This window comes from Rattus norvegicus, chromosome 7 (genome assembly GCF_021556685.1).
Source record: "Rattus norvegicus strain SHRSP/BbbUtx chromosome 7, alternate assembly SHRSP_T2T, whole genome shotgun sequence".
NCBI lineage: Eukaryota > Metazoa > Chordata > Mammalia > Rodentia > Muridae > Rattus > Rattus norvegicus.
Genome location: NC_141540.1, coordinates 12,574,047 through 12,600,214, shown reverse-complemented (window position 1 = coordinate 12,600,214; position 26,168 = coordinate 12,574,047). Strand labels below are relative to the sequence as shown.

The window sequence follows — 26,168 nt, the reverse complement described above, 5'->3', positions numbered from 1 at the left end:
TTGTGTCTTAACAGAGTGCACTGGCTACAGTGAAGCAACACAATGGGCCATCTATAGGTATCTCACTTGCCCATGGCAGCTCTTCCTGCATGGTCTCATCCAGAATCTTCACGTTTTTTAGTAGACCATCCTCTGACAAACTCACCAGCCAATCATTCAGTCTTTTGCTACCTTTTTGAAAAAAAAAAGAAAAAACAAACAAACAAAACCCCTTTCATAATAAACCTCTCTATTCAGAGGGCCTATATCAATACATCTCACCTGAACCAGATTTATGTTTCTCCCACTATTATCCAACACCCTTAAAATACATTCTCACACACATTGCCCCTGGCTACTTCCTCACCAAATTAGAAAACTAAGTTCTCTAGTGGTATAGATCAGATCCTCAGAACCTTTCTACTTCCCATCCACAACTCTGCTTCACCTTAATTGGTTATAGGTGAGAGGCAAATATTAGTCCGCCCTTAGGAACTTCAATATTCCTTGGCCTGACAGTTTTTCCATAGAAAGTCAATGATGTTTAGTAGCCAAAAAAAAAAAAAGGATTAATCTCCTTAGTCAAATGTGAAAAGGGCAACATATCAAGGTGAGAGCATGAGGGTATTATTTCATGTTTTTCAGGTAAAAAAAAACAAAAAACAAAAACATGAGATTCTGAGGGCTCAAAGTTCTAGCTTCAATTGTCCTTCCCATCTTCATTCTAAATAACAGGACTCCATTCTTTTCCAGTTAAATCCCTGACTTTATCTGCTGACACTCTCAAGGCTAGGACTTGGATTTTCAACATAATTCAGCCAACCTTATTGAGGTATAATTTACATAACTGAAACTCACCATATTAAATGATTTGACTCATCATCGACACTACCTTCTGTGTCTATCACAGCTAAAAACCATGGAAGCACCTTATCTTTAAAAACAAACATTTTTTGAATAGCAATGACACACTTTTATCACTGCACTAGATGCAGTAGGGCCTGGGACAACTAAACTGGTCAGTGAGGTGAACAAAGACTCATGCAATAGACAACCTTATGCAGGCCTCCAGACAATTTATGCTCTACAGGTTAAGAAAGCTCGTGAGTAAAGTTCTCATGAGTTCAAGCTCTATGCCATCACAGGACACACCAGACTAGGAAAGCATGTTTTGTCCATGGAACAGATAAAGGATTCTTCAAACATTTAATTGAATAATATCGGCAGGCAATAACGAATAAGTTTATGTAACCAGACTTCTATTAGCCATACCAGAGAGAAGCACAAAAATACATTACAAGAACAATTCCGTTTTGAAGAAACTGAGATCAAAGAAACTTGACATCTTTTCTTGTGGTGCTCTTAAAAGCACTAAGAAATCTCTGGTTCTGCATTTCTGCCTCTCAGCTGGGGTGTCAAGCTCATGGGATGCCAACATGCTGCTCAGGGGAGGCAAAAAATGCAGTTTAAGACAGGGGTCCAAGCCCATGTGTCTCTGGGTGAGAAATGGCAGAGGCTGAGATGGAGTCTGTGGTTCTCAAACTCCTGGACACCTAGATGCTGTGAGGTGGTGAGAATTCGAGCCATGGCCTTCAATGAGCCTGGAGTGGGGGGAATCTGTTTTACCTCTGAGTGAGTTCCAGGAGGGTTGATGGGCCTTCTCTGGGAGACTTACTAAGTATGACGAAGGCCTCCCCTCACAGAGGTCCTTTATGGCGACAGTCCTTTCTTGTCCAAACTCCTTTTTTCATGACCAATAAGGATGCAGATGACTTTCTCAGGGTGAACCAGAGATTAAATACCATTTGCAGGAAGGGATGCCTAGGAAGGGATGCTCATCGGCTAAACAGTCAGGTCTCTAGATACCTTATTAACATGGGCTCTAAGCTCTATGCTACATGACCAGTTGTCATGGCCCTCTTAGTGGAGTGTTATGGTCTCATGCTCAAGGACAGCACTCTAGTCAGGAGCTAGTCTGAACTCCTGCCATTCTCAACTATGAGCTTTATCAGGATTCTGAACTTTGCTACCATCTTACCAGTTCTGATGGCTTGGTCCACTACCCCACAGACTTCTCACATGACTCAATTCCTGAACTGTGTTCACTCCATTTTTTTGCAGGTAGTCAACAGCCTGGTGGTTGATGGGGAATTGTTAAACAACTGGTATATGAGAATGCTAATACAGCATGCCAGACTGCCATCATCCTTTAAGAAAAAAATAGAGATATCAATTACCTCTGCTTCTTTGCTGATATTGGTCTCCATATTCACAAGTGTTCTCTCTGGCCACTGCCCTCCAATGCCAAAAGGTGCCTCAACTATTGGCAGCCAATGAGAGGAAAAATGAATAAAGATAATGGTAACAAATCTTTAAATATGATCGTTTTGGGCATTTTAACTGACAATGTCTACAAAGCTCAAGTCCTGATGGCTAAATTTCCAGGTTTATACTCTCATTGTAAACAAGGAAATTATTGGGGAAATGAGTATAGATACCTGAGTTGTGGTGAAGAATGGCCACTTATTTATTGATTTATTTGGATTTTTTTCATGGAAACTTCATGAAGGCCTCAGACTTATTTTCAGGGGAGAATGTCAACCCAACAGCCATTTTTAGTGCCCACCATTCCTATGCACCAAAACTTTTCAGGAAAAATCTTATACAGCTTGAGACATGACCTCAGTCTCAACTCCACATACATATTAACACAAGAAATGGAGGTCCAGATCACACCTACTGGAATATTTGGGCCTTTTGCCATAAGGAGTGTCACCATAAAGGACTTGCAGATTTTTCCAGGAACTATAGAATGGGATTATATTTGGTGAGAATAAAGCTATGGCTTCTGTTCCTCTTGGCATCCAAACTTTAGGAAAAGGACAATGTATTGTTAACGGTTATTGGACAAAGTTTAACTGGATAAAGTCTGTTCAGGAATGTGGCAGAGAATGTCTTCGGGTCCTCAGATGTGTACTAGATGGAACTGCTAAAGAGGAACACCAGGTCTCTATGGATAGTAGGTAAGAAATTTGAGGGATTGCTAGACACTGGTGTCAATATCTCACTTCTTTCTCATCAATCTTGGCCTTCCCACTGGCCTATTTATGGCACCCAAGCAGAGCTCAGAGGAGTAGGAGTTTCCCATGGGCCTCAAAAAGTTCCAAAATTCTTAACTGGAAAACTCATGAGAGTAAATCAGGTTCCTTCCAGGCATACGTGCTGTGAGTGCTGGCGGTTCATTTTTGAGATGTTGTTTAAAGCCTAGGCATGCCCAATACCCCTGCTGAACAGATGATGTTCTCACAAGGATCAACTGCTGGAAACAGTCTGGGAAAGGAGTTTCAAGAAATAACAATTTTGAAATCCTATTCTAAAATGTAACAGACAAGACTTGGTGTATTTTTGCTAGGAGCTCCTGAATAGTATCGTGATGATCCTGTAACCTGGCTTTCTGAAGATCCCCATAAAAAAATGAAAGACACCAGTCTCCCAGCCATTACCCTTGGAACATCTGGAAAAAGAGCAGATAAAAGAATCTGACCATGGACACGATTCTCCTGTTTTGGTGATGAAGGAGGGAAATGGTGTTTGCTATAGGATCTGTATCAAGTGAATGTTACCACAGGATTAACTGGACCTTTACAACCAGGCTTTCCACAGCTGTTACTATTCCTATGGAATGACTTATTACACTGTTAGATTTAATGGACTGTTTCTATACTATACTTTTGTATCCTAAAGATTGTAAAAGATTTGCTTTAAGTGTACTTTCTTTTTTAAACTTATCTGAACCAATGGAAAGTTTTACAATAGGAATGACAAATAACCCAACTTGGTGTCAAAAATTTGTTGCTACTGCTTGGAAGTTACACTCATATGGATGACATTCTGTTTTGGCTAAAAATAATAAAATCCTAGAAGTTATTTGTTGAGGTAAAAATTGGATTAATCAACTATAAATTCATTATAGCCCCCCATAGAAATCAATGTATTATTCCAATCTTCTATCGAGAAAAACTGATAATGCCTTCAACAGTCATTCTTATAGAGTTTAGAAAAGACATTGGAAAATCTCAAATGATTTCCAGAAACAGGTAGGGGACTTGAATTGGATTAAACCTATGTTAAAAATTCCCACAGCACAACTGCAACTTTTATTTGATGTTCTTAAGGGGAATCTTGATCCTCATCTCCCCAAAACTGCAGTGAACTTGCATGTACAGTATTAAAGCAGGACAAAAATGCATTTAGGAATACTCAGGTTCAGCATATCTCCTAAGTTCAGCATATCTCCTATTCCTATACTGTTCCTGCATTATTAGCTATCCTTTCTCACAGCATCGCTATGGAACTGTTCTGGGATAACAGGCCAATAGAATGATACATTTCTTTATTAATCCAAAAAAGGTTTTCATTCTATTATTAGCCTGTGGTTCCAGGATTGATAATTCTGGGCAGGTCTCACAATTATTTGGTCAAGAACCAATAGAACATTTTTTTTTATGATAAGAACAGTGGAAATTTTAATATCTGAATTCTTCAGATAATGTAGCACTGGCTTTTTCCACAGATCCCTTTCAAGTTGATAACCATTTTCCTTTTAGTGAACCTATGATTTGTATAAAAACAAGCTAGTCTATTTCCTAAATGTGCTTCAGCAGATACTCTCTGCACAAGGAGAATTTATAGATGCCACAAAGGCAGGTAAGGGTGCCCTGATTTCTAGAAAAGCTTCACTGATTTTTACCTGCTCGGGTTCTTCAATGCAACAGACAGAATTACACATGATTTACACTGGTTTACAGTGTGATGCTCAATCTCTGAACATACACTCTGCTTCAAAATATACAGTCCTAGGGTGCAATGCCTAGAAACAACACGGTCATTCATCAGACTCCTCTATTCATGAGTCACTACATGTGTGCACCACTATACCTACCTCACATATGTTTTTAAAATGACCCATCACTGAAGCAGAGAATGAAAGGCTAATGTAAGATGTAAACAGGACCCTCTGTTTTGAATAGTAATACTTAGAATTTTACAATCTATTAATTACATCTATTATTAATTAAATCTATTTAATTAATATTAAATAATATCCTGTGTTCTGAATATTTTGCTTAATTTCTTTGCTTTGTAAATTTCATCTTTTTAAAATTTCTAAATTGTGTGTATACACCCATGGTGTGCATATGCTAGTTAGTGAACAACTTACACGTCTCTAGTTTCTCTATGTGCAAAACACCAATCTTATCAAATTTGGTGCAAGTGCCCTAAATTTGTGGGACAATGCATTTGTTTTATTTCAGTTTCAACAATATTTATGTTACAATCCGGTGTGTTGTATGCATAAAACACAAGTATATTATTCAGAGAAAAACTTGCATGAGTAATGTGGCTATCCAAGAGAATGAAGTCAGGTCAACAAGGTTAGCAGCAACCACCTTCAATCCCTGAGCTAACTCTCTGGTATTCATTGTCATTCTGAGAAGATGTTAAGAAAAAGTATATTTTCCTTAGCATAAACTTACGTTATATTAAAAAATAATGACAACATAAATAACATTTTCATTTACACCAAGATTTTACTATTTAAATTGTCATGAGACAGTGGGTTCTTTTATTCTTAGATGACAATATGTTGGCAATTTGAAAAGGAGACAACATTTTAATGATATAATATCTGTACTGTTACTCAAGCACCAGAGAGAGAGCTCAGTGCAGACAATGACTGTGGTTTGAAATAGTATACTTCATTTATTAGCCTTCTGGGAAATTTTCTTTTTTGTCAGTATGTATTCTTTCATGCTTTTGAAGAGTACCAAGATATGCAAAAGATATACCACATTCCTTACATTCAAAGGGTTTCTCTCCAGTATGATTTTTTTCATGCATGTGAAGACTACTGCGATATGAAAAGGTTTTACAACAATGCTTACATTGAAAGGGTTTCTCTCCACTATGAATTCTTAAATGTATTTGAAGATAGCTGGAACAGGCAAAGGTTTTACCACATTGCTTACATTCATATGGTTTCTCTCCAGTATGACTTGTTTCATGTAGTCTAAGACTACTGCGATATGCAAAGGCTTTACCACATTGATTACATTCATAAGGTTTTTCTCCAGTGTGAGTTCTTTCATGCCTTTGAAGATGACTATGATATGCAAAGGCTTTACCACATTGATTACATTTATAGGGCTTCTCTCCAGTATGAATTCTTTCATGCATTTTAACATGGCTGTTACGTGCAAAAGTTTTACCACATTGACTGCATTTATATGGTTTCTCTCCAGTATGAATTCTCTCATGTATTTGCAGGGTACTGTGACATGTAAAGGCTTTACCACAATGATTACATTCATACGGTTTCTCTCCAGTGTGAGTTCTTTCATGCTTGTGAAGACTATTGCTATATGCAAAGGCTTTACCACATTGATTACATTTATAGGGTTGCTCGCCAGTATGAATTCTTTCATGTATTTGAAGATTACCATTACATGAAAAGGCTTTACCACATTGACCACATTCATAGGGTTTCTCTCCAGTATGAGTTCTTTGATGCTTGTGAAAATGACTTTTATATGCAAAAAATTTACCACACTGATCACATTCATAGGGTTTCTTTCTAGTATGAATTCTTTCATGTATTTGAAGGTAACTAGGACATGCAAAGGATTTACCACATTGGTGATATTCATACTTTGTGTCTCTAGTGTTCATTCTACATATGTGATGATGACGGTGAAATGTGATGACTTTATCTCCTTCATTATATTCATAGGGTGTTATTTTGGAATTAGTTTTTTGGTGTAATTGTAAAGAGGCTTTATCACATTGAATACCATCATAGAGATCCTTTTCATTGTAGGTTGTGCTCTGTATTTTAAGATACCTATGATGGTTAAAGCTTTTACTACTTGGCTCACATCCATTACTTCCTTTTGCCAGGTGAGCTGTTTTACATCTCTGAAGAGAAAAAGAAGAACTGAGTGCTTTCCCACACTGATTGTATTCATAACATTTTCCTACAGTCTGAGTTATACTACATATGCAAAGTAAACCAGGACAGAGAGAAGATTTTCCACATTCCTTGTACGCATAAGGCTTTTCTCCAACGTCAGTATTTTGATGTATTCCCACTGAAGCTGGAAAACCAATTACTTGTAAACTTGTGTCCCATTCACCTTGTCTTCTCACAGTGGGGATGATATCACATCTTCTAATTGTTCTGGGAAAGAGAGAAGTATACTGCTTCTTCCCATAGCCCTTTGCTTTACATGTGCTATATTGAGGACAGTTGAAATACCTATTAAAAGAAGAACAACAAATAAAAAATGCTTATGTTGCATTCACACAGTTTAATGCTCTGTTCCTCATAGACATATGCTATAGGGATTCAAGTTTCTCCACAATTATCCTCTTAACTCTTATAAACTGCTGATCTAACTAAACTACAGTAAGTTACTACAAGTGTATGAGCAACACTAGCTTTATTATGAATGATTCATTTGTAAAAGGTCTTGGATATACACTAATCAATGTGTATGTCCTTTATGATATTTCAGTGGAATAAAATTAAAGGGTTCTTATGAGGCTCTGATTGAAATTGTGTCATCTTCTAAGGCTTTGGGTCCTTCTTGTGTTTCTTACATGGCTACTGATTAGCTTCCTGTGATTGAACTGTATGGCATATGAGATTTTAAAAATCCCACAAAGCTATGCTTAGTTACATTACTTTTTCTTCATTAAAACTTCAGGGTACATTATAAATTTCTTCAGAGGTACATTATGTATCAGTTTCCACATCAAAATTACCTTCCATGACTTCTAGAACCTTGACAACATTCTTCACTATTGTGGTCTTCCCATTCATAGCCTAAAACACAGTACCAGAAAATGTATGAGATATTGTTGGAAATTATGCAAAATTTAATTCATTGTCTTCATTGAACCTTGGAACAATGTCTAATTTATTCACCACATTCTTCATTTTTCACAAACAAAATTACAGAAGAGCACTCATCTATAAGAAAGGCTTGTTTCCCTAAGTTATGAAGTGAAGGAAATTTCATGTTATTACCTATAAAAGTAAGGTTCCAGTAGGTTTCCAGCATGACATCTTTGTAGAGACTCTTTTGAGAAGGATCCAGCAAAGCCCACTCTTCCTGAGAGAAGTTCACATGCACATCCATAAAAGTCACTGCATCCTAAAGCATACCACATATATGTAGGTATGTATATATATAGAGAGAGTATAAGAGTATAAATGTATATATATATGAAATAAATTTTATATACACATAACACAAACATAACAGAAATGGTGATTCTGGAGAAAGATATGCCTGCCCCAGGAACCCCACATCCTGCCTGTCTTCCAGGAGGTCTGCCCTAACCAGGGACACAGGTAAATCCCACAGAGCCCAGCATGCATGGGATCTATCCTGCTCTGCCTGAGTCCCATTGCCCTACTGGTCTGCACCTTCACCTGTACCCATGGCAGACTGGCATGCCTGGCCCACCCCCTACCCAACAGCCTTTCTGCGTTTTAGGAAGGAAGTGTGCCCTAAAAAGGGACACAGGAGGACTGCTCTAACTAGGGATACAGGAGGCCTACCCTAACCAAGGTCACATAGCTCTACCTGCCTCCAAGGCCTGCTCCAATCCGAGACACCGGAGAGTTAACACCAGAGATAACCAGATGGTGAAAGGCAAGCAGAACAAAAGCAACAAAACACAATGTAATGTGGCACCATCAGAACCCAGTTCTCCTACCACAGCAAGCCCTGGACACCCTAACACACCTGAAGAACAAGATCCTGACCTAAAATCCCATCTCGTGAAGATGATAGAGGCCTTTAAGGAAGATATAACTAACTACGTTAAGGAAATACAGGAAAACACAGGCAAACAGGTACAAGCCCTTAAAGAGGAAATGAATTCCTTAAAGAAATACAGGAAAATACAATCAAATTGGTGAAGGAATTGAACAACATGGTCTGAGAACTAAAAATGGAAATAGAAAAAAAATAAAGAAAACACAAATGAAAGCAAACCTGGAAATGGAAAATGTAGGAAAGAAAACTGAAACTACAGATGAAAGCATCACCAACAGAATATGAGAGATTAAAGAGAGAATCTCCAGCATAGAAGATACCATAGAAGATATTGATACATTGAATAATATGAAGAGAAATGAGTGAAGACTTCAGTTTGAAGACCAGAAAACATCTTGAGCAAAATCATAGAAGAAAACTTCCCTAACCTAAATAAAGAGATGGCCATAAACATGTAAGAAGCCAACAGAACACCAAATAGATTGGACCAGAAAAGAAAATCCTCAAGTCACATAATAACCAAAACACTAAATATATAGAACAAAGAAGGAGTATCAAATGCTATAAGGGGAAAAGGCCAAGTAACATATAAAGGTGGACCTATCAAAGATTCGCCAGACTTCTCAACAGAGCCTCTAAAAGCCAAAATATCCTGGACAGATGCCATACAGACTCTATGAGAGCACAGATGGAAGCTCAGGTTACTATATGAAGAAAAGCTCTCAATCCCCATAGAAAAACCAAGATATTCCACAACAAAATCAAATTTAAACAATATCTGCCTACTAATTCAGTCCTATGGAGGATACTAGAAGGAAAACTCTATCACAAGAGTAACTACACCAAAGGAAGCAAAAGAAATTAATCTTATCTTATGACAAATCCAAAAGAAGATACTCACACACACACAAAATACCACCTCCAAAAAGAAAAAACAGAAACTAAGTATCATTGGTCTTTAAAATCTCTCAACATCAATGGACTTAAATCTCCAATAAAGAGACACAGGCTAACAGGCTGGATACATAAACAGGATCCAACATTTTGCTGCATAAAAGAAACACAATTTAGCACCAAAGATAGATAGTACCTTAGAGTAAAGGGCTGGAAAAAAAGTTTTCCAAGCAAACACTCCCAAGAAACAAACTAGAGTAGCCATTCTACTATCTACAAAAATAGACTTTCAATCTAGAGTAATCAAGAGAGAGAGAGAGAGAGAGACAGAGAGAGAGAGAGAGAGAGACAGAGAGACAGAGAGAGAGAGAGAGAGAGAGAGAGAGAGAGACAGTGACAGAGAGAGAGATTGATTATATTCTCACCAAAGAAAAATCTACAAAATGAAGCCTCAGTTCTGAACATCTGTGCCCTAAATACAAGAACACCCATTTCATAAGAGAAGTTTTACTAAAGCTCAAAGCACACATTGAACCTCACAAAATAATAGTGAGAGACTTCAACATGCTACTCTCACCAATAGACAGACAGGTCAATAAAACAGAAACTAAATAGATGAACAGTAAAATAGATGAACAGTAAAATAGATGAACAGTAAAAGTAAAGTTAGGAACCAAATGGATTTAACAGATATCTACAGAACATTTCACCCCTAAAGAATATACCTCATTTTTAGCACCTCATGGAATGGAACCTTCTCCAAAACTAACCATATGATCTGACACAAAAGAAGCCTCAACAGATACAAGAAGTTTGAAATAATCCCATACATACTATCAGATTACCACAGACTAAGGGCAGATTTCAATAACAACAAAAACAAAAAAAAAAAAAAAGCCCACATACTCATGGAAACTGAACACCTCCCTAGTCAATGATAACTTGGTTAGAGAAAAAAATAAAGAAATTAAAGACAATAGGATTCAATGAAAATGAAGGCACAGCATACCGAAACTGAGGGAATACAATAAAGGCAGTGTTAAGAGGAAAACTCATAGCAGTAGGTGCCTTCATAAAGAAATTGGAGAGATCCTATACTAACAATTAAACAATTTAACAGCACACCTGAAAGCTCTAGAACAAAAGGAAGTAAGAAGATGGCAGGAAACAGTCAAACTCAAGGTGGAAATCAACCAATTAGAAATAAAGTGAACACTAAACCAACAAATCCTTAACCAAACTAATGAAAAGCCACAGAGACAGTATCCTATAGAGGGAGGAGCTGATACTAAAGTCTGGTTCCCTAATTGATTCTTAATTTGGACAATAAAGGCCAGGAGCCAATTGCTTGGCGGAAGGGACGGGTGAGACTTTTGGGTCCCAGGAGGAAAAGGAGATGCTGGGAAAGGGAGAGGGCTTTTTGGCCAGGCTATGGAATGAGCAGCACACACTGATTGTGTAAGATCTAGGGGAAGCTAGAACCAGCGGCCTGAGTTTGACTGCCTTTATTGTATTCCCTCAGTTTCGGTATGCTGTGCCTTCATTTTCATCGAATCCTATTGTCTTTAATTTCTTTATTTTTTTCTCTAACCAAGTTATCATTGACTAGGGAGGTGTTCAGTTTCCATGGATGGCTAAGGAAGTCGGAAGGGGCTGGCTGATACGAGCCATTAAACCTAGGGCAGAAGGACAGACAGAGATAATAAATTATTAAGGGCACATATTCCAGTAATTGTAGTAGCAGGCAAATTCTAAAGTAATAAAATAATAAAACTATCTGAGTATTTTTCATCCATGGAGTGAAGGTGGGTAGAGAGAGGCCCGGGTTGGTGCTGGTGGCTTGGTGAAGGTAAGCCGGGAGGAACAAAAGGAATCAAGAGGGACCCACCAGGAGGGCCCATAGCTCTGGCAGCAGTTCCCCCATCACAGCTCTCTGGCAAAGGCGGTAGTGTGGTTTATTAAAATTATAGTCAATAGTATCCAAATTAGAAATGAAAAGAGAGATATAACAACAGAAACTGAGGAAATTCAATAAAGTAATTAACAGGACTTACTATAAAAACCTATTCTTGACAAAACTGGAAAATCTAGACAAAAGTGGAAGATTTTCAAACTAAACCAAAGTTAAATCAAGATCAGGTAAGTTATAAAGACTCCCGTAACACCTAAGAAATAGAAGCAGTCATTAAAAACCTCCCAACCAACCAACCAACCAACCAACCAACTTCAAAAAAACCAGGGCCTGATGGTTTTAGTGCAGAATTCTACCAGACCTTCGAAGAAGAGCTAATACCAATACTCAAACTCTTCCACAGGAATAGAAACAGGAGGAACGCCACCTAATGCATTCTATGAAGCAACAGTTACTCTGATACCTAAACCACACACAGACCCAACAAAGAAAAAGATCTTCAGACCAATTTCACTTATGAACATCCATGCAAAAATACTCAATAAAATTCTTGCAAACTGAATCCAAGAACCCATCAAAAACATCATTCAGCAGGATCAAGTAAGCTTCATTGACAGATGCAGAGATGGTTCAATATATGAAAATCCATGTAATCCACTATATAAACAAACTCACAGGGAAAAAAGTCACAAGATCATTTCATTAGATGTTGTCATGCTTTGTACATGCTTGGCTCAGGGAATAGCACTAGTAGAAGTTCTGGCCCTCTGGAGTAGGTGAGTCACTGTAGGTCATGAACAATTCTCAAGTTCATCAGGGGGAAAAAAACAGGATCACAGAAAGAAAATTCTCAACAACAGAAGAACTTCTGGGGGAAATCACCAACCCTGGGTTCAAGCTGTACTATAGAACAATAGTGATTAAAAAAGAAACGAAAAGCCAGAACCCCCCCAACCCCCCCCCAAAAAAACTGTATTCATACAGAGACACACAGGTCAATCCACGGAATAGAACTGAAGACCCACAAATACACCCACACACCCATGGACATTTGATCTTTGACAAAGAAGCCAAAACTGTACAGTGGAAAATAGAAAGCATCTTCAACAAATGGTTTTATCAGGTCTACCTGGCATTCTGCATGTAGAATGATCCATATTTATTGCCTTGCACAAAGCTTAAATCCAAGTGGACCACGAACCCCAACATAAAACCAGATATGCTGACTCTAACAGAGAGGAAGCTGGAAAGAGCCTCGAACACAATGGCAGAAGGGACAATTCCTGAACAAAGCACCAAGAGCTCAGGCTCTAAGACAAACAACTGACGAATGCAACCTCACTGAAAAGATTCTGTAAGGTGAAGGACACTGAACAGGACAAAGCCGCAACCTAAACCATACGCCATGTAAGAGGAAGCGATTCCCATTAGTGCCTAAAGCTGTCTGTAAGCTCAGCAGTGCAGAGAAGGAGAAAACAAAATCTAAGTTACACTGAGCTATTAAGAACTCACAGAAAAAGAAGATCCACCTTTTTAAATCTTATGCCATCTGCTGTGGCTTTTGGCACCTCAAGGCTTACTTAAGACATATTTAGAAGTAAGATAAGACTAATGGCTATGTCACTTGGAGGTGCTGTGAAGTAAACCTGTGGTGGGGGATCTTGTGCACTGTGTCTGGCTGCACCATGTCTTAAGACGCTCTGCACTTCCTGGTTGGTTCAATAAATGGCTGAATGGCTGAGGAGGAGAGGGTATGCAGGTTCCCGCAGAGAGAGGAACTTCCAGGAAAAGTAAGGAAGGGAAGATATGCCACTGAGACATGGGGGACATCAGACCCGTGATGCTGACAGAACACAGATTAGTATAAAGGGGTTATAAGTTACAGGAGCCAGCTGGGAACATGAGTGAGTTAAGGCCTAATGTTTTCATACATAATAAAATGTCTCCATGTCATTACTTGAGAGCTGGGGGTTCCAAAGAAAATCTATATGGCTATAATTGGCCAGCAGTGCGGGTACATATAATCCAAACTTAGGTAGAGTCAGACATTATGCCAAGTCAGGCAAGGAAGATGGGGTAGGGGTGGGGTGAGTTGAGGGGATGGTTACCTAGCAACCAAGCACACAGCTCTATGGCAGGAGGCACGCTGCTTTGAGTTGAGATAAGCGGGCCCTTATACCCTGTGGTATAGCATGGTCAGTCACTGGGCACCTAAGCAGTGGCTTGGGAGATGGGAAACCAGAACCTCAGGGCACAGCCCCACAGCCCAGACTTCCAAGAGCTCACACTGCTTGTCAGAGGAGACTCAAGCTGCGCCCCTGGGAAACACTTCCTGGAAGACAAGAGTTCCTTGAACCAGCAGCTCCTTCCTCTGGAATGGTGTGCCAGTGCATGGTGCAGCCACTGTCACCACTTTTCCAGAGCTAGGGTGGGTTGGTGCAGCTGCCAGCCGGCATGAAGCTCAGCTATTATGGAGGGCTGGAGGAACCCGAGGAGAGGCAGAGTCACTAGCCTGCACCTCATGCTATCTGAAAGGCAGAAGGAGCCTGCATTCACAGGACCTCAAAGAGCAGGATGACAGCTGCAGAAACATGGAGACAGCAACAAAAGTAGAAAAGTCACGGGACTTTGTAAGACACCTGGAAGCCCTTAAAGAGTGAGTTAAGTAAAATTAAAAAGGGGAAGACATGTAACAATGAAAAACACAAAAACACATGATCAGTTGAGGCCTATGTAATGCTATCTTAGATGGTTTAGAAACAGAGAATGGAAAGAGGAACGACTCCCCTGGGGCTGGCTCCATACCAGTTACAATTATTATCATGCTAGTATTCTTAATAGCCATGGTGGACTTCTATGCCTTCTCAAAACAAACAAACAAACAAACAAACAAACAAACAAACACCTCAACTTTAGAGATAGAAGAAAAACATGAAAACTGGATTGATGAAATAGACCTTAGAGGAAAAATTAGAAAAACTTATAAGTAAAAATGAAAAAGATACTAAGATAGATACAGAGGAATTAAACATGGGCCTACTGGGCCACTGTGTACAATGACATTTAAGAAGGTCAGTTAAAAGTTGTTAGAAAACCAAGTTTAGTTTTTCCAGTTGCTATGAGACAAATACCAGCAGATAATGGCCACCCCAAAAGTTATGTAGCAATAGGATGGCATCCTGGAGAAATGCTATGTTTAAAAACATTTAAGTCGGTGTAATTTTATATGATTTGTGGTCCTGATATGTGAAGCAGATAAATTCTTGGGCAATTCAAAATAAAGTAATCCCCAAGGCTGGAAACATAGGAAAAAAATCATTATGAGAAGCTTTTGCTCAGATATAATGATGGTCACGGTAGAAGAAAGAAGGTAAGGAGACAGAGAAATAGGACAAGAGGTATCAATATCGGTGGATCTCTGTGAATTCAAGGCTAACCTGGTCTACATAGTGAGTTTCAAGACAATAAGAGTTACATAATGAAACCTTGTCTTAAAAGGCAAAGCAAAACAAAACAAAATAAAATGCAACCCAAACAAGGGATAGGGACATAGAAGTACTGGCTTTGCACGCTTGAGGCCCTGAGATCAATCCTACTAGGGCTCCCAAGGAACAGCCTGATATGAGTAAGTGGTGTTGCTACCAGGGGCCATGGTGATGTCCTGGCCTGTGTTGCCACTGAGGACCATGTCTAAGTGTGTGACCCAGTGGCAGCTGCGGTATGTTACCACCAAAGGCCATGCAGAATTATCTGGTCTGCACTGCCAACAGGGGCCATATTCACACCTGAGGGTGGGATGGAGCTGGTCCTGCCCCTCAGGTGCTGCAGTGCTTGGTAGAGCAGGTAGTACTTCCCAGGATGTACAATACAGCTGGCTCTGGTTGTGAGTAAGCCAGCCCTGATGGCATGATTGTGGAGGAGCTTGCAGCTGACCAAATTTGGTCAGCCATGCGGTAGTGTGGAGTTGCAGAAGAGATGGCGTCCTCCTGTTGGACCCCTACTGCAACGAGGAAAGCTAACCCCACACCTTGTTGTCCACGGCAGTCAGATGGGCTAAACCCACCTTAATCTGTGTAGTGCTGGAGAGTTGGCCCGATGGCAAGAGAATGGGAGAACCTTCAGGCCGGGAACTCAGTTACCACCCGGTCCAGGGCTTTAAGTTAGCCCATCCCAACATCTACGTCACATATGAACTGCTGGAGTGAGTGAAGGGGTTCCCTCAAAGCTGCAAGAGCTCCATGACACACAGCAATGAAGGGCTATACTAGAGGAGTCCCAGTGAGGACCCAGTACTGACATTGTAGCAAAAAGTTTAAGTTATGAGGACCTAAGAAAAGAGTTTATGGTCTACGAAGGTGTTCTAAGGTTGTTAAATGTAAAGTGAAAGCCTAAATGATGATAAGAAAGTGATTAAAGGTATAAAAAATGGATGGGAAATGCATCACGTTTCTTCCCCTCAATAAGCTACTGTTGTATCAGGACTTCTAACACTGATTAATGGAGTTCTGATAAATTATTAGTCTAACTCTGGTAAAACATTCCATTATATGATCCACTATCATAATTCTAAGCTCAAGATTTTAAGTTTCCTTTGGTTGTTAAGTATAGACTTAAAAGTGTTTCTCACTGTGCTAAATCTATATATACCCAGTCTTCTGGAGAGAGGGAAGCCCCCTTTCCATGGTCTGTAGTCATACTGAAAATCAGTATGACTGATTCTTATAAGTTTCAGTAAATTGACTTAGATCCACCTCTCATGAGTCAAATGGACTCCAGATAAGAACTCCTGTTACTCAACAGCCTAAGTTTCTCACCTATTCCTGAGGGTGGGTTTCCACCCCCATTCCCTGAATTTGGAATTCCCCACCCTAACTACCAAGACCATGGGCCTAAAACTTTCAAATATATGCCTCCATAACCTACTTAATTTTATCTTCTGCCACAAATATGTGTGTGTGTGTGTGTGTGTGTGTGTGTGTGTGTGTGTGTGTGTGTATTTTTTCCAGCATCCTGGCAACTCCAGGTGTTTACCCAAAATCTGCATCCAGGACAGCCCTGGAGCAGCAACCCACAGGTGTTCCACTATCCTCAGACTACTTCAACTGGGCTTGCACTTTCCTAGCCACAGATATTTTCATAGACCATGAATGGCAATGAAACAGAGAGCTCTCTCAGGACTTGTCCAGTGCTAGAGTTAGGGTTTTCCATTGCTGTGAAGAGACACTATGACCAAGGCAAGTCTTATAAAAAGACAACATTTAATTGAGGCTGGCTTACAGGTTCAGAGGTTCAGTCCACTTTCATCAAGGTTGGAGATCATGGCAGCATCGAGGCAGGCATGGTGTAGGAGTGGATGAGATTTCTACATCTTGATCTAAAGGCCACTAGGAGAAGGCTGTCTGTCTTCCAGGAAGCTGGTCTCAAAGCCCATTCCCACAGTGACACACTTCCTCCAACAAGGCCATCCCTCCTATTAGTGCCACTCCCTGGGCTAAGCATATTTGAACTAAAGATGCTCACCCTCTATGAGCAGGAAGAAGTCTAAAGAACATAATACCCTCACTCTTGCTCCACCACCACCCCTTCCTAAATCATCATTTTTAATTAACAAAAAGGGAGAAATGTTAGCTTATAGGAGATTATACTAGGCTCCTCCCAGGGACCTACCAATGGCTTATGTCATCTGTCACCATCTCCTGTGGCTATCTCCAGATGTTTCAGATGTGGGCTACATATATAAGGATGTCCACCACTCCAGCTCTCTCAGCTTCCATGTGTTCATGGCCAATATCTCCCTTTTTTTGTCCTTCTTGATCCCACCCCCATTCTCTGCCCTCATGGTTCTGTTCTCACCTGTCTGCCTGTCTCCATCTGCTTCCACCCCTTCTCCAGGCCCTCACCATCCTTTCCTCCAAATTAACTTCCACTATGCCAGATTTGAGGCACGCCATAATTACTCAGGGGCATATCTTGGCATAGACCTGCCAGGTATCCCCTTTTTGCATTATGTTTCATAATAGCTACTGCAAGTTTAATGAAACATAAGAAACAAGGTAACTCTGGGTCAAGATCTTATACTCACAGCACCACATGAAATGGTTGAAACCATCCTGCGAGAAGCACCAAATACTGGCTGTCTAATGCCTGTGTGACCCAGTACCAGGCCATACTTCTGGCTCACCCTCCAGCTGGGTTTGAGAAACTCATGGCCAACAATTCAGCTACTCTGTTATCTTCTGACATAGATGCTAGTCCATGACTGTCAGGAAATAAAAGATGAAACCAGGTAAGTGGGAGCTGCAGCAGTTACATTAGCTGAAACAACAGAAATCAGGACTAATCAATCCGACCCAGGCTCTCACATGGAAAAAGGAAAGTCTACCATCAAATACACAGACAGTCACTATGCTTTTAACTAGCAGGCATGTCCACAGTATGATCTACAGAGAAAGGGCTTCTCACCACTGGAAAAAAGGACATTAAAATATTCTGGCTCTCTTAGAGGCTATTTGGCTTCCCCTACAAATTGCTGTCCTCCATTACTAGACTTCTGACCTCGCTGCCAGACAAAGAGGCCTAAAAACAATGGTGTCTACTGACATTCTGATGACGTTCGAGACTGAGACTCGGTGGTGAAGAAGAAACGTACAGCTCAAACACCCAAGTTGATGGAGGATACCAATGGAAAATATCATTTTCCCCCAAGCAACTGGCAGGACTGTTGGTAATTATCTCCACCAAGCTACCCATCTAGGGTTCACAAAACGTTCTGAGTTGCTCAGACCAAGGTATGCTATACCCAGACTGGACGGTCTAGCATGAAATTTCCCAGGCAGATGCCAGGTTTGTGTAAAAAAAAAAAAAAAGTGAATCATTTCCCTTAGCTAGGAAAGGATCCAAATGAGAAACCAAGATTCTCAGGAACTCTGAGAGCACTGACTTCATCAAGATCTGCCTTGATAAGGAAGGATAAAAGTACTTGCTAGATTATAAATGTACCTTTTCAGGTGGTTAAAAGTGTTTCCTACCTGGACTAAAACTATCAAATAATATCTTAAAAAGCTCATTCAGGAACTGGACCCCTGATTTGCCCTTGACCTAGTAATGGGGTTCAACAATGACCTAGCCAAAACATCCCAATTAATAGCTAAACCTTTAGACATACAGAGGGAACTTCAGTGTGCATACAGTCCTCAGAGTTTCTGGCCAAGTAGAAAGAATAAATAGGACGTCTAAAAAAAATAAGACAAACAACAGACAAAAGTCTCATTAGAATCAACAGAAGAATGTATATGCCTTCCTCCTTTGTCTGTCTTTGGCCAGCTTCACCTCACATGGGGGAAGGTATACTGCACCATGCCCTTTCACAGGCTCAGAGACGACATTTGACAGAATTCTCCAACCATTCTTTTTTCAAGGCGTACAGTCCACTTCTCCATAAAGACTATTCATTGGGCTGAGAGAACCAGCCAGCCTCTAAGCCCACCACCAGTATGCCCTTCTTCCAGGCTAGCGATACTATCTGGGTCAAGTGAGTAGCCAAAGGTCACGTAACCTGGGAGAACCCTAAGAGGTGTTCTCCACTTATTACACCGTGGATTCACTACAGCCAGACCAAAAAGTAGAAGCCATAGACACTGCTAAATGTCTGTATCTGGACTATGGACCAATTCAAATTAAGGTTTCATTGGTTCTCCAGGCCCTTCCACTCCTTTCCTCTCCACCTCCACCTGAGTCTTATGTGGTCATGGTACAACCCCCACTGCCCTCATGCCTGGATCTGGAAAGTAAAAAAGACACACACAGGGAAGACAGCAGCTAATGTAACTATAAACCAGGAGCTTATACTCATTTTTGACCTTTGCTCACTGATGCACACTTTAAATGTCAGGTTATAGTACAGAGAGGAAAGGTATAGCGGTTTACCTATTCGGATAGAAATACAGACTTTACAGTCTACATGTGCCCCACAGCTGAGCCCCCTGGTTGCCAGAAACAAGAAAGTTTCTATTACAAAAATAGGGTTTCTAAAACCAGGGATTCCAGAAAAATTCCCTTAAAAGGATTCTGGTCTTGGGCGAACCGGAAAAAACCCAGAGAATCAACCTCTATTCCACAGGAAGGGACTCTGGGAATGGAGTTAAACATTCCCGGGCAGAATTCAGCCAAGATTGCTGCTTTTGCTTAGGCACAGGGCCTCTTTGTACGATCACACTAGACTTTCAGACCACTGACTGATAAGATTCGCGGTAACAACCCATACTTATGTTCTGCCTTATGAGTGAATTCGTCTGGATACCCAACAGTACTGCCGAGCCCTTAGACTACCTGGTGGGTGTATACTAACAGCTTAACCAAATGTGTCTCTTTTGATGCTTTACAAACTAAGTACACAGGTTGATCGGGATCTAATGCTATTAAAAGTTTTGTATTAAAACAACAGCTAAGAGTTCATTTCAGAAATGATCCTACGAAATCAAAGAGGCTTCGACTTACTTCTTCTGATAGAGAAGAAATTATGTCTGGCTTTGGGAAAAAACAAACAAACTGTTGTTTCCATGCTAATTAACCAGAACTAATTTAAAAATTCTTGCCATAGTTAGGGATAAAATTGATACTAATCTCTGTTCTCTTGGCCCCCTAGCTAACTACTCTGCTTTGGGCACTGACTGGACCTTCAATTTTCATTCTGATTGGATTAACAGAGGGGCCCTGCATCTTAAACTAAAATAGGACAAAGTCATGATTTGACACATTCACTAAGACCAGTGGGGAATGGAGCATGGGCCTTGACTCTATGATGGCAGTATCATTCAAGCTGTAACTTCAGCACGTAGACATCACCACCTGCCAACAATAAAAACAAAGGCCTAATCCGTCAAAGTCCATAGTTATGGGATAGTCTCTACATGGTCTACCTTACTCAGGTTGTCAACATGGTGTTTGTGTGTAAAAGCTCATGAAAAGGGCTCAGAGGTACACGGGGATGGGCTTGCCTTAGCAGGTAGCTGAGCCAACCTTGAGTGGAAAGCAACTATGTGGTTTGCTGTCATCTTGGCAATTATGTCACGATCGCATTAAAATAATAGATTCTGAGTTATAAATTCAGCACAGGTCCAATGAAAAGTCTAACAATTTATGCTACCAACAACAGAAAGCTGATGAGAAACAGTATTTGTGAATGAAAATCGATCAATAAAAGATTGGATAAATATAGTACACATAGTGACATCCTCTGACTTCAATTGTCAAATACAACTGCAATAAGAACTGCGCTGTAGCTAACCAGTGGTGGGCCACGCCTTTAATCCCGGACCTAGGGAAGGAGAGGCAATTGGATTTCCTGTGAGTTCTAGGCCAGCTTAGTCTATAAAGAGAAACCATGGTTCAAAACAAAACCCCTATACACAACAACCAAAAGTTAACAATTAAAGAAAAAAACAAACTCTCTGGGTAAGAATAAAGAGATCGACAAAATATGAGAAGGAAAAACAAAACCACACGGTTAAAATTTTATCAATTTTGACAACTGAGACAGGGAAACACAGTGAGTCTGGCCTTCCTGACACACGTGACTGCCCCCCCCCCCCGCGGCATCTACATGCGACTGTGTTAATAACGCAGACTTTACACCTGCGCCCTGCGCAGAGTTAACTGCAGACGGATCCTACACCTCAATGTCAAGGGCCAGGGGAAGAACTTCTAGAAGACACCAGAGAAACTAGAGCTCTGCCAGTCAGAAAATCTGCCTTCTCTGGAGACGGTTACGCAACTGAGGCACTCGCAGCAACGGTGACGTCAGCAACAAGGATGTTTTTACACAAGGGTTCCTGGTCCCCATACTCTGAGTAGGAGCAGCGGGTAACTCAGGGAGATCATTCGGGGAAGTGCAGGGAACTCAAGTGAACAAACGGAATAACACCTGACGCTGATTCCTGCAGCCCCTGGAGGAACCGCGGACGAAGCCATGGGCTCCCGCGTATCCGCCCAGTATTTGGACAGCGGTCCAGCTCACCATGGTGCCGGTCGCGAGCTCGCACAGCTCTCCTCACAGCTCCCGGCAACAGGTCACAGCAAAGCACACGGAACCACAACAGATTTCCACAGTCTCAGCTAGAACTGCAGTATGGCGGACCGGAAGTACCCTCCCCATTCTAGCTGCCCGGTCCATCTGGAGTCTCTGATTGGCTAATGAGGCTTGAGTGACAGAAACAGCTCCCATAGGGACAGATTACACTGCTGTTTGCAGCCCAGGCTTCCACCTTAGGCATAGAGCTGCCCTAAACCTGAGAAGTTTGGCATCGCAGTAGAACTTGGGCCTGAACTGCAAAGTTGTCCCTGCACTTTTCTTGCACTCAGTAGACGCTCCTCCTTCCAGTAGGCATAGGGTCTCCTGCTTGCAATGATCATTAAGCAATGCACAAGGGGAGTGAACCCACTGCCTCAATAGCTGAGTGGGCACCCAGCCCATCCAAGTCAAACTTAAACTAACTAATTGATAATTCACCAGGCATTAGCAGTTTTAGTAAGGTTGTTCACATCTCTCTCCACTGCACATTAGTAACCAAAAGATTAACACTTTCCCAGCCTTCTATGGTGACACTGGCCTATCATGCCAGCGTTTGGGAAGTGAAAGGATATAAAATTTTAGGTCTGGTCTACAGAGTGAGTTTCAGGACAGTCAGGAAAAAGCAAAACAAGCAAACAAAATGTAAGAAACTTGTTCTATGACACTAAACACAAACAATTAGGCTTCTCAAACAGGAGGTGACCAAGGTCAGGACCTGGAATGATAGACAGATATAGACAGTTTGGGATCACTATATCTTGTGTAACCCGATGGATGGTTCATGTTAACCAAGTTTATTAAGATATACAGCTCTGATATATTATTTGTACATTATCTCCAAGTCATTTCTTTTGCATTAAACAACTAACTCTACTCTGAGTTGGCAAAGAAAAGAAAATCAAAGAAGAAAGACAGGAAGCAAGGAAATTTCTGATAAAGGGGGTAAAAATCATGAATACAGGGTCTGTCCAATAACACCCTTCTCAGGATGCATCAAGGTCTGTCTTTCTGTGTGGATTTTGCCTCATGCCTGCTCATGCCTTACACGCAATCCAGACTAAAGACTGGAATTATTTATTGTGTGTCCTTCTCACCTATAAGGATCTGGGACCTCAAGAGAAGGCTGTTCACCACATGTCTGGCAGTGACTCCGCTGGGGACTAACATGCTAGATGTCATGTATGTGTCCGCAACACTGCTGTTCTGTACCTATGACACTTGCTTATGCTATTAGGATGACCACACAGGGGCTGGGTAGATGACAACCATGCGTGAACTCTGGTGGTGGTGGTGTATGTATGTGTGTATGTGGCACACACCCCAGGGCACTGGGCTGCATGCCTGCCATCTGACAGATCTCACTCTTGGTGGTAAGTTTCATCACCAAGCATCATCACTATGCTGTGTTGTCTTCCTGCCTCCATTTTCTGGACTTTTAAAATTCAATGCAGGCCACCACTTCCTGAGGGCTATTCAGGTAAGCCACTCAGGGACATCTCCATCACTGCTGTACATCTAGATCTGTTCCTTTGACATCTGGGAACAGAAAGTTGTAAGTGGTAGAAGGAAGTGTTTTTTTTTTTAAAGACATTATTGTATCTGTATGGCTGCTGTCTTACATCTATGCCTGTCCTCAACATCTGTGAAGTGTCCTTGGAGATTAGAAGAGGCTTGTCGCATCCTCTGGAATCACAAGTATTTGATAACTACCATGTGTGTGCTGGGAATTGAATCCTAATCCTTTGGGGGAAAACAACTAGTGCTTTTAACTGCTGAGCCATCTGTCTAGCCCAGGTAGAAATAAGAGTTCACACCAGCCTACAGAGAAATTTTTCTCCTAACTTTGACTCCAAAGTGGCTCCTGGGAATAAAAAGACAATATTAGGTATCTAAATAAAGGGTAGGAGAGATAACACATTGGGTTTAGAGCACTGGCTGTTCTGGCAGGGGACCAAATATCAATTGCTTGAAGCCACATTGCAGCTCGAAACTATCTGTAATTGACATCTCAGAGGACCTGAGTCTCTGTTGTAGCTCCTTCAGGGCATTGCATGCATGTGATCCACCACATACATGTAGTAAAAATATCTATAAACATATATAAAATTTGAGATTGTAAGAAAAGTAAATAATTTGCATCACAAACTGGACACTCTAGTATCCTTAACCAAAAGTGGCCACGAGTAAATGCGTGAAGGTCTATTTTATTGGATATTAGGATGGCACCTCCAGCTTTGTCTTGGCACCATTTATTTGCTTGGAAGACTTTTTTCAGCCTCTTACTCTGAGGCAGTACTGTCTTTGTCATTAAGGTGTGTTTCTTGCATGCAGCAAAATGCTGGATCCTGCTTGCATATCTAGTCTGTTAGCTTGTGTCTTTTTATTGGGGAACTGAATATTGATATTGAGAGATATTAAAGACAGGTGATTGTTAGTTCCTGTTATTTTTGTTCTTGTAGATGGCCTCACGTATATGTGATTCTATTCTTTTTGGTTTGTGGTGAGACTCTTAATTTCTTGCTTTTTCTTTGGTGTAGATACTCTCCTTGTGTTGGAGTTTTCCTTCTAGCATTCTTGTAGCGCTGGATTAGTAGATAGATATTGTGTAAATTTGGTTTTGTTGTGGAATATTTTGGTTTCTCCATCTATGTTGATTGAGAGTTTTGCTGGGTATAGTAGCCTGAGCAGGCATTTGTGTTCTCTTAGAGTCTTCATGACCTCTGTCCAGGCTCTTCTGGCTTTTAGGTTCTCTGATAAGAAGTCTGGTGTGATTCTGATAGGTCTGCCTTTATATGTTACTTGGATTTTTTCCCTTATAGCTTCTAATATTTTGTCTTCGTACTGTGTATTTAGTGTTTTGATTACGTGAGGAGAGATTTTTATTTTCTGGTCCAATCTATTTGGTATTCTATAGGCTTCTTTTACATTTATGTCCATCTCTGATTTTAGGTTGGGGAAGTTTTTTTGTATGATTTTGTTGAATATGCTTTTTGGTCCTTGAAGTGGGTCTTTACTCTCTTCTATCCCTGTTATTCTTAGTTTTGGCCTTTCCATTGTGTCCTGGATTTCCTGGGTGTTTTGGATTAGGATTTTTTTTTATGTTTTTATTTTCTTTGACTGTTATATCAATATCTTCTAAGGTATCTTCTATGCCTGAGATTCTCTGTTCTATCTCTTGTATTTTGTTGATGCTTGCATCTGTAGCTCTGACATCTTTCTTAGGTTTTCCATTTCCAGGGTTGCCTCCATTTGTGTTCTCTTTATTGTTTCTGCTTCCACTTTTGGTCTTGGACCACTTTGTTCAATTCCTTCACTTCTTTGTGTTTTCCTGTATTTCTTTAAGGAATTTGTTTCCTCTTTAATAGTTTCTACATGTTTACCTGTATTTATATCCTCATTAAAGGTCTCTATAATTTTCATGAGATAGGATTTTAGGTCAACACCCTGTTTTTCAGGTGTGTTAGGGTGCTCATGGCTTGCTGTGGTGGGAGAAGTAGGTTCTGATGATGCCAAAGTATATTGTCTCTGTTGCTTATATCCTTGGGCTTGCATCCCACCATCTGGTTATCTCTGTTGTTAACTAGACTGGGTGACTCTGTATGGAGTCTGGTTCTCATGCCCCTGTGTTGCCGCCTGTCTCCTGGGGGTGGGGGAGCTGTGACCCTGGCTGTAGCAGATCTCCTGGGATGCTTTTAGATGGTGAGGTTGTCAGGCGGGCTGACAAGCTGATGATCTGTTCCAGTGAGAAGGGAGGTGGAGTTTGAGTGGAGGATATGGGTCCTGATTTTACTGGGCTGATTGGACCCCAGATGCTGCAGTTTATTTGGGAGGCCCCTTACCTGTTGCCCCAAGTGCAGCAGATCTCCTGGAGGGCTTCAAACTATGGTATTTTCAGAGGAGCAGACAAGCTGCTGGTCTGCCCCAATAGAAGGCACAGGCCTACCCTTGTACATTCTTAACTAAGCAACATGTTATAAATTAGCAAAGTGTGAGAAAGGAAGGAAGTTTTCTCAACAAGTTTCTCTTACTGACACACAGCAATGTGTGGTTACAAGGAAAAGATAATTTATTTTCTATTATTTATCCTTAAAAGCAATCTTATAAGAACCTATTTTAAATTGTCAGAATACACATCTACTCATCAGTGATTTTTATTAAACCATATCAGGAAGATGAGTGCAAAATTGGGCATAAGAAATCAATCATCTCCAGTCCAGCTTCAGTGAGTGTTAAAGCCAGGGCTGCCAATGTTCTTGTTCCCTGGCCTTAACCCCCAGTGAATGTGATTGTTGTGGGGAGGGCTGTAGTGGGGGGAGGATGGGTAGGGGAACACCCATAGAGAAGGGGAGGGGGAGGGGCTAGGGGGATGTTGGCTGGGAAACCGGGAAGGGGAATAACAATTGAAATGTAAATAAGAAATACTCAAGTTAATAAAGATGGAAAAAAATACTGAACATTGAAACAAAAT

The 26,168-nt window shown here is 40.8% G+C and overlaps 1 protein-coding gene across 21 annotated transcripts in view; it reads right to left on the bottom strand.

Moving 5' to 3' along the window:
• Window positions 1-21,759, bottom strand: part of Zfp77 (zinc finger protein 77) — a 46,332-nt gene extending 24,573 nt beyond the window's left edge. For 2 of the 21 annotated variants that reach the window (XR_015623685.1, XR_015623686.1), the window contains exons 1-6: window positions 21,647-21,759; window positions 8,069-8,195; window positions 7,804-7,864; window positions 7,173-7,294; window positions 2,217-2,294; window positions 2,018-2,112 (exon numbers count right to left, since the gene is read on the bottom strand). Coding sequence is in view for 11 of the 21 variants with exons in the window: in XM_087555278.1 (XP_087411404.1) it covers window positions 5,746-7,294; window positions 7,804-7,864; window positions 8,069-8,195; window positions 17,714-17,740 (1,764 nt within the window). In the remaining 10 variants the exon portion in view is untranslated. 21 annotated transcript variants of the gene reach the window in all.
• Window positions 21,760-26,168: the final 4,409 nt, after the last annotated feature.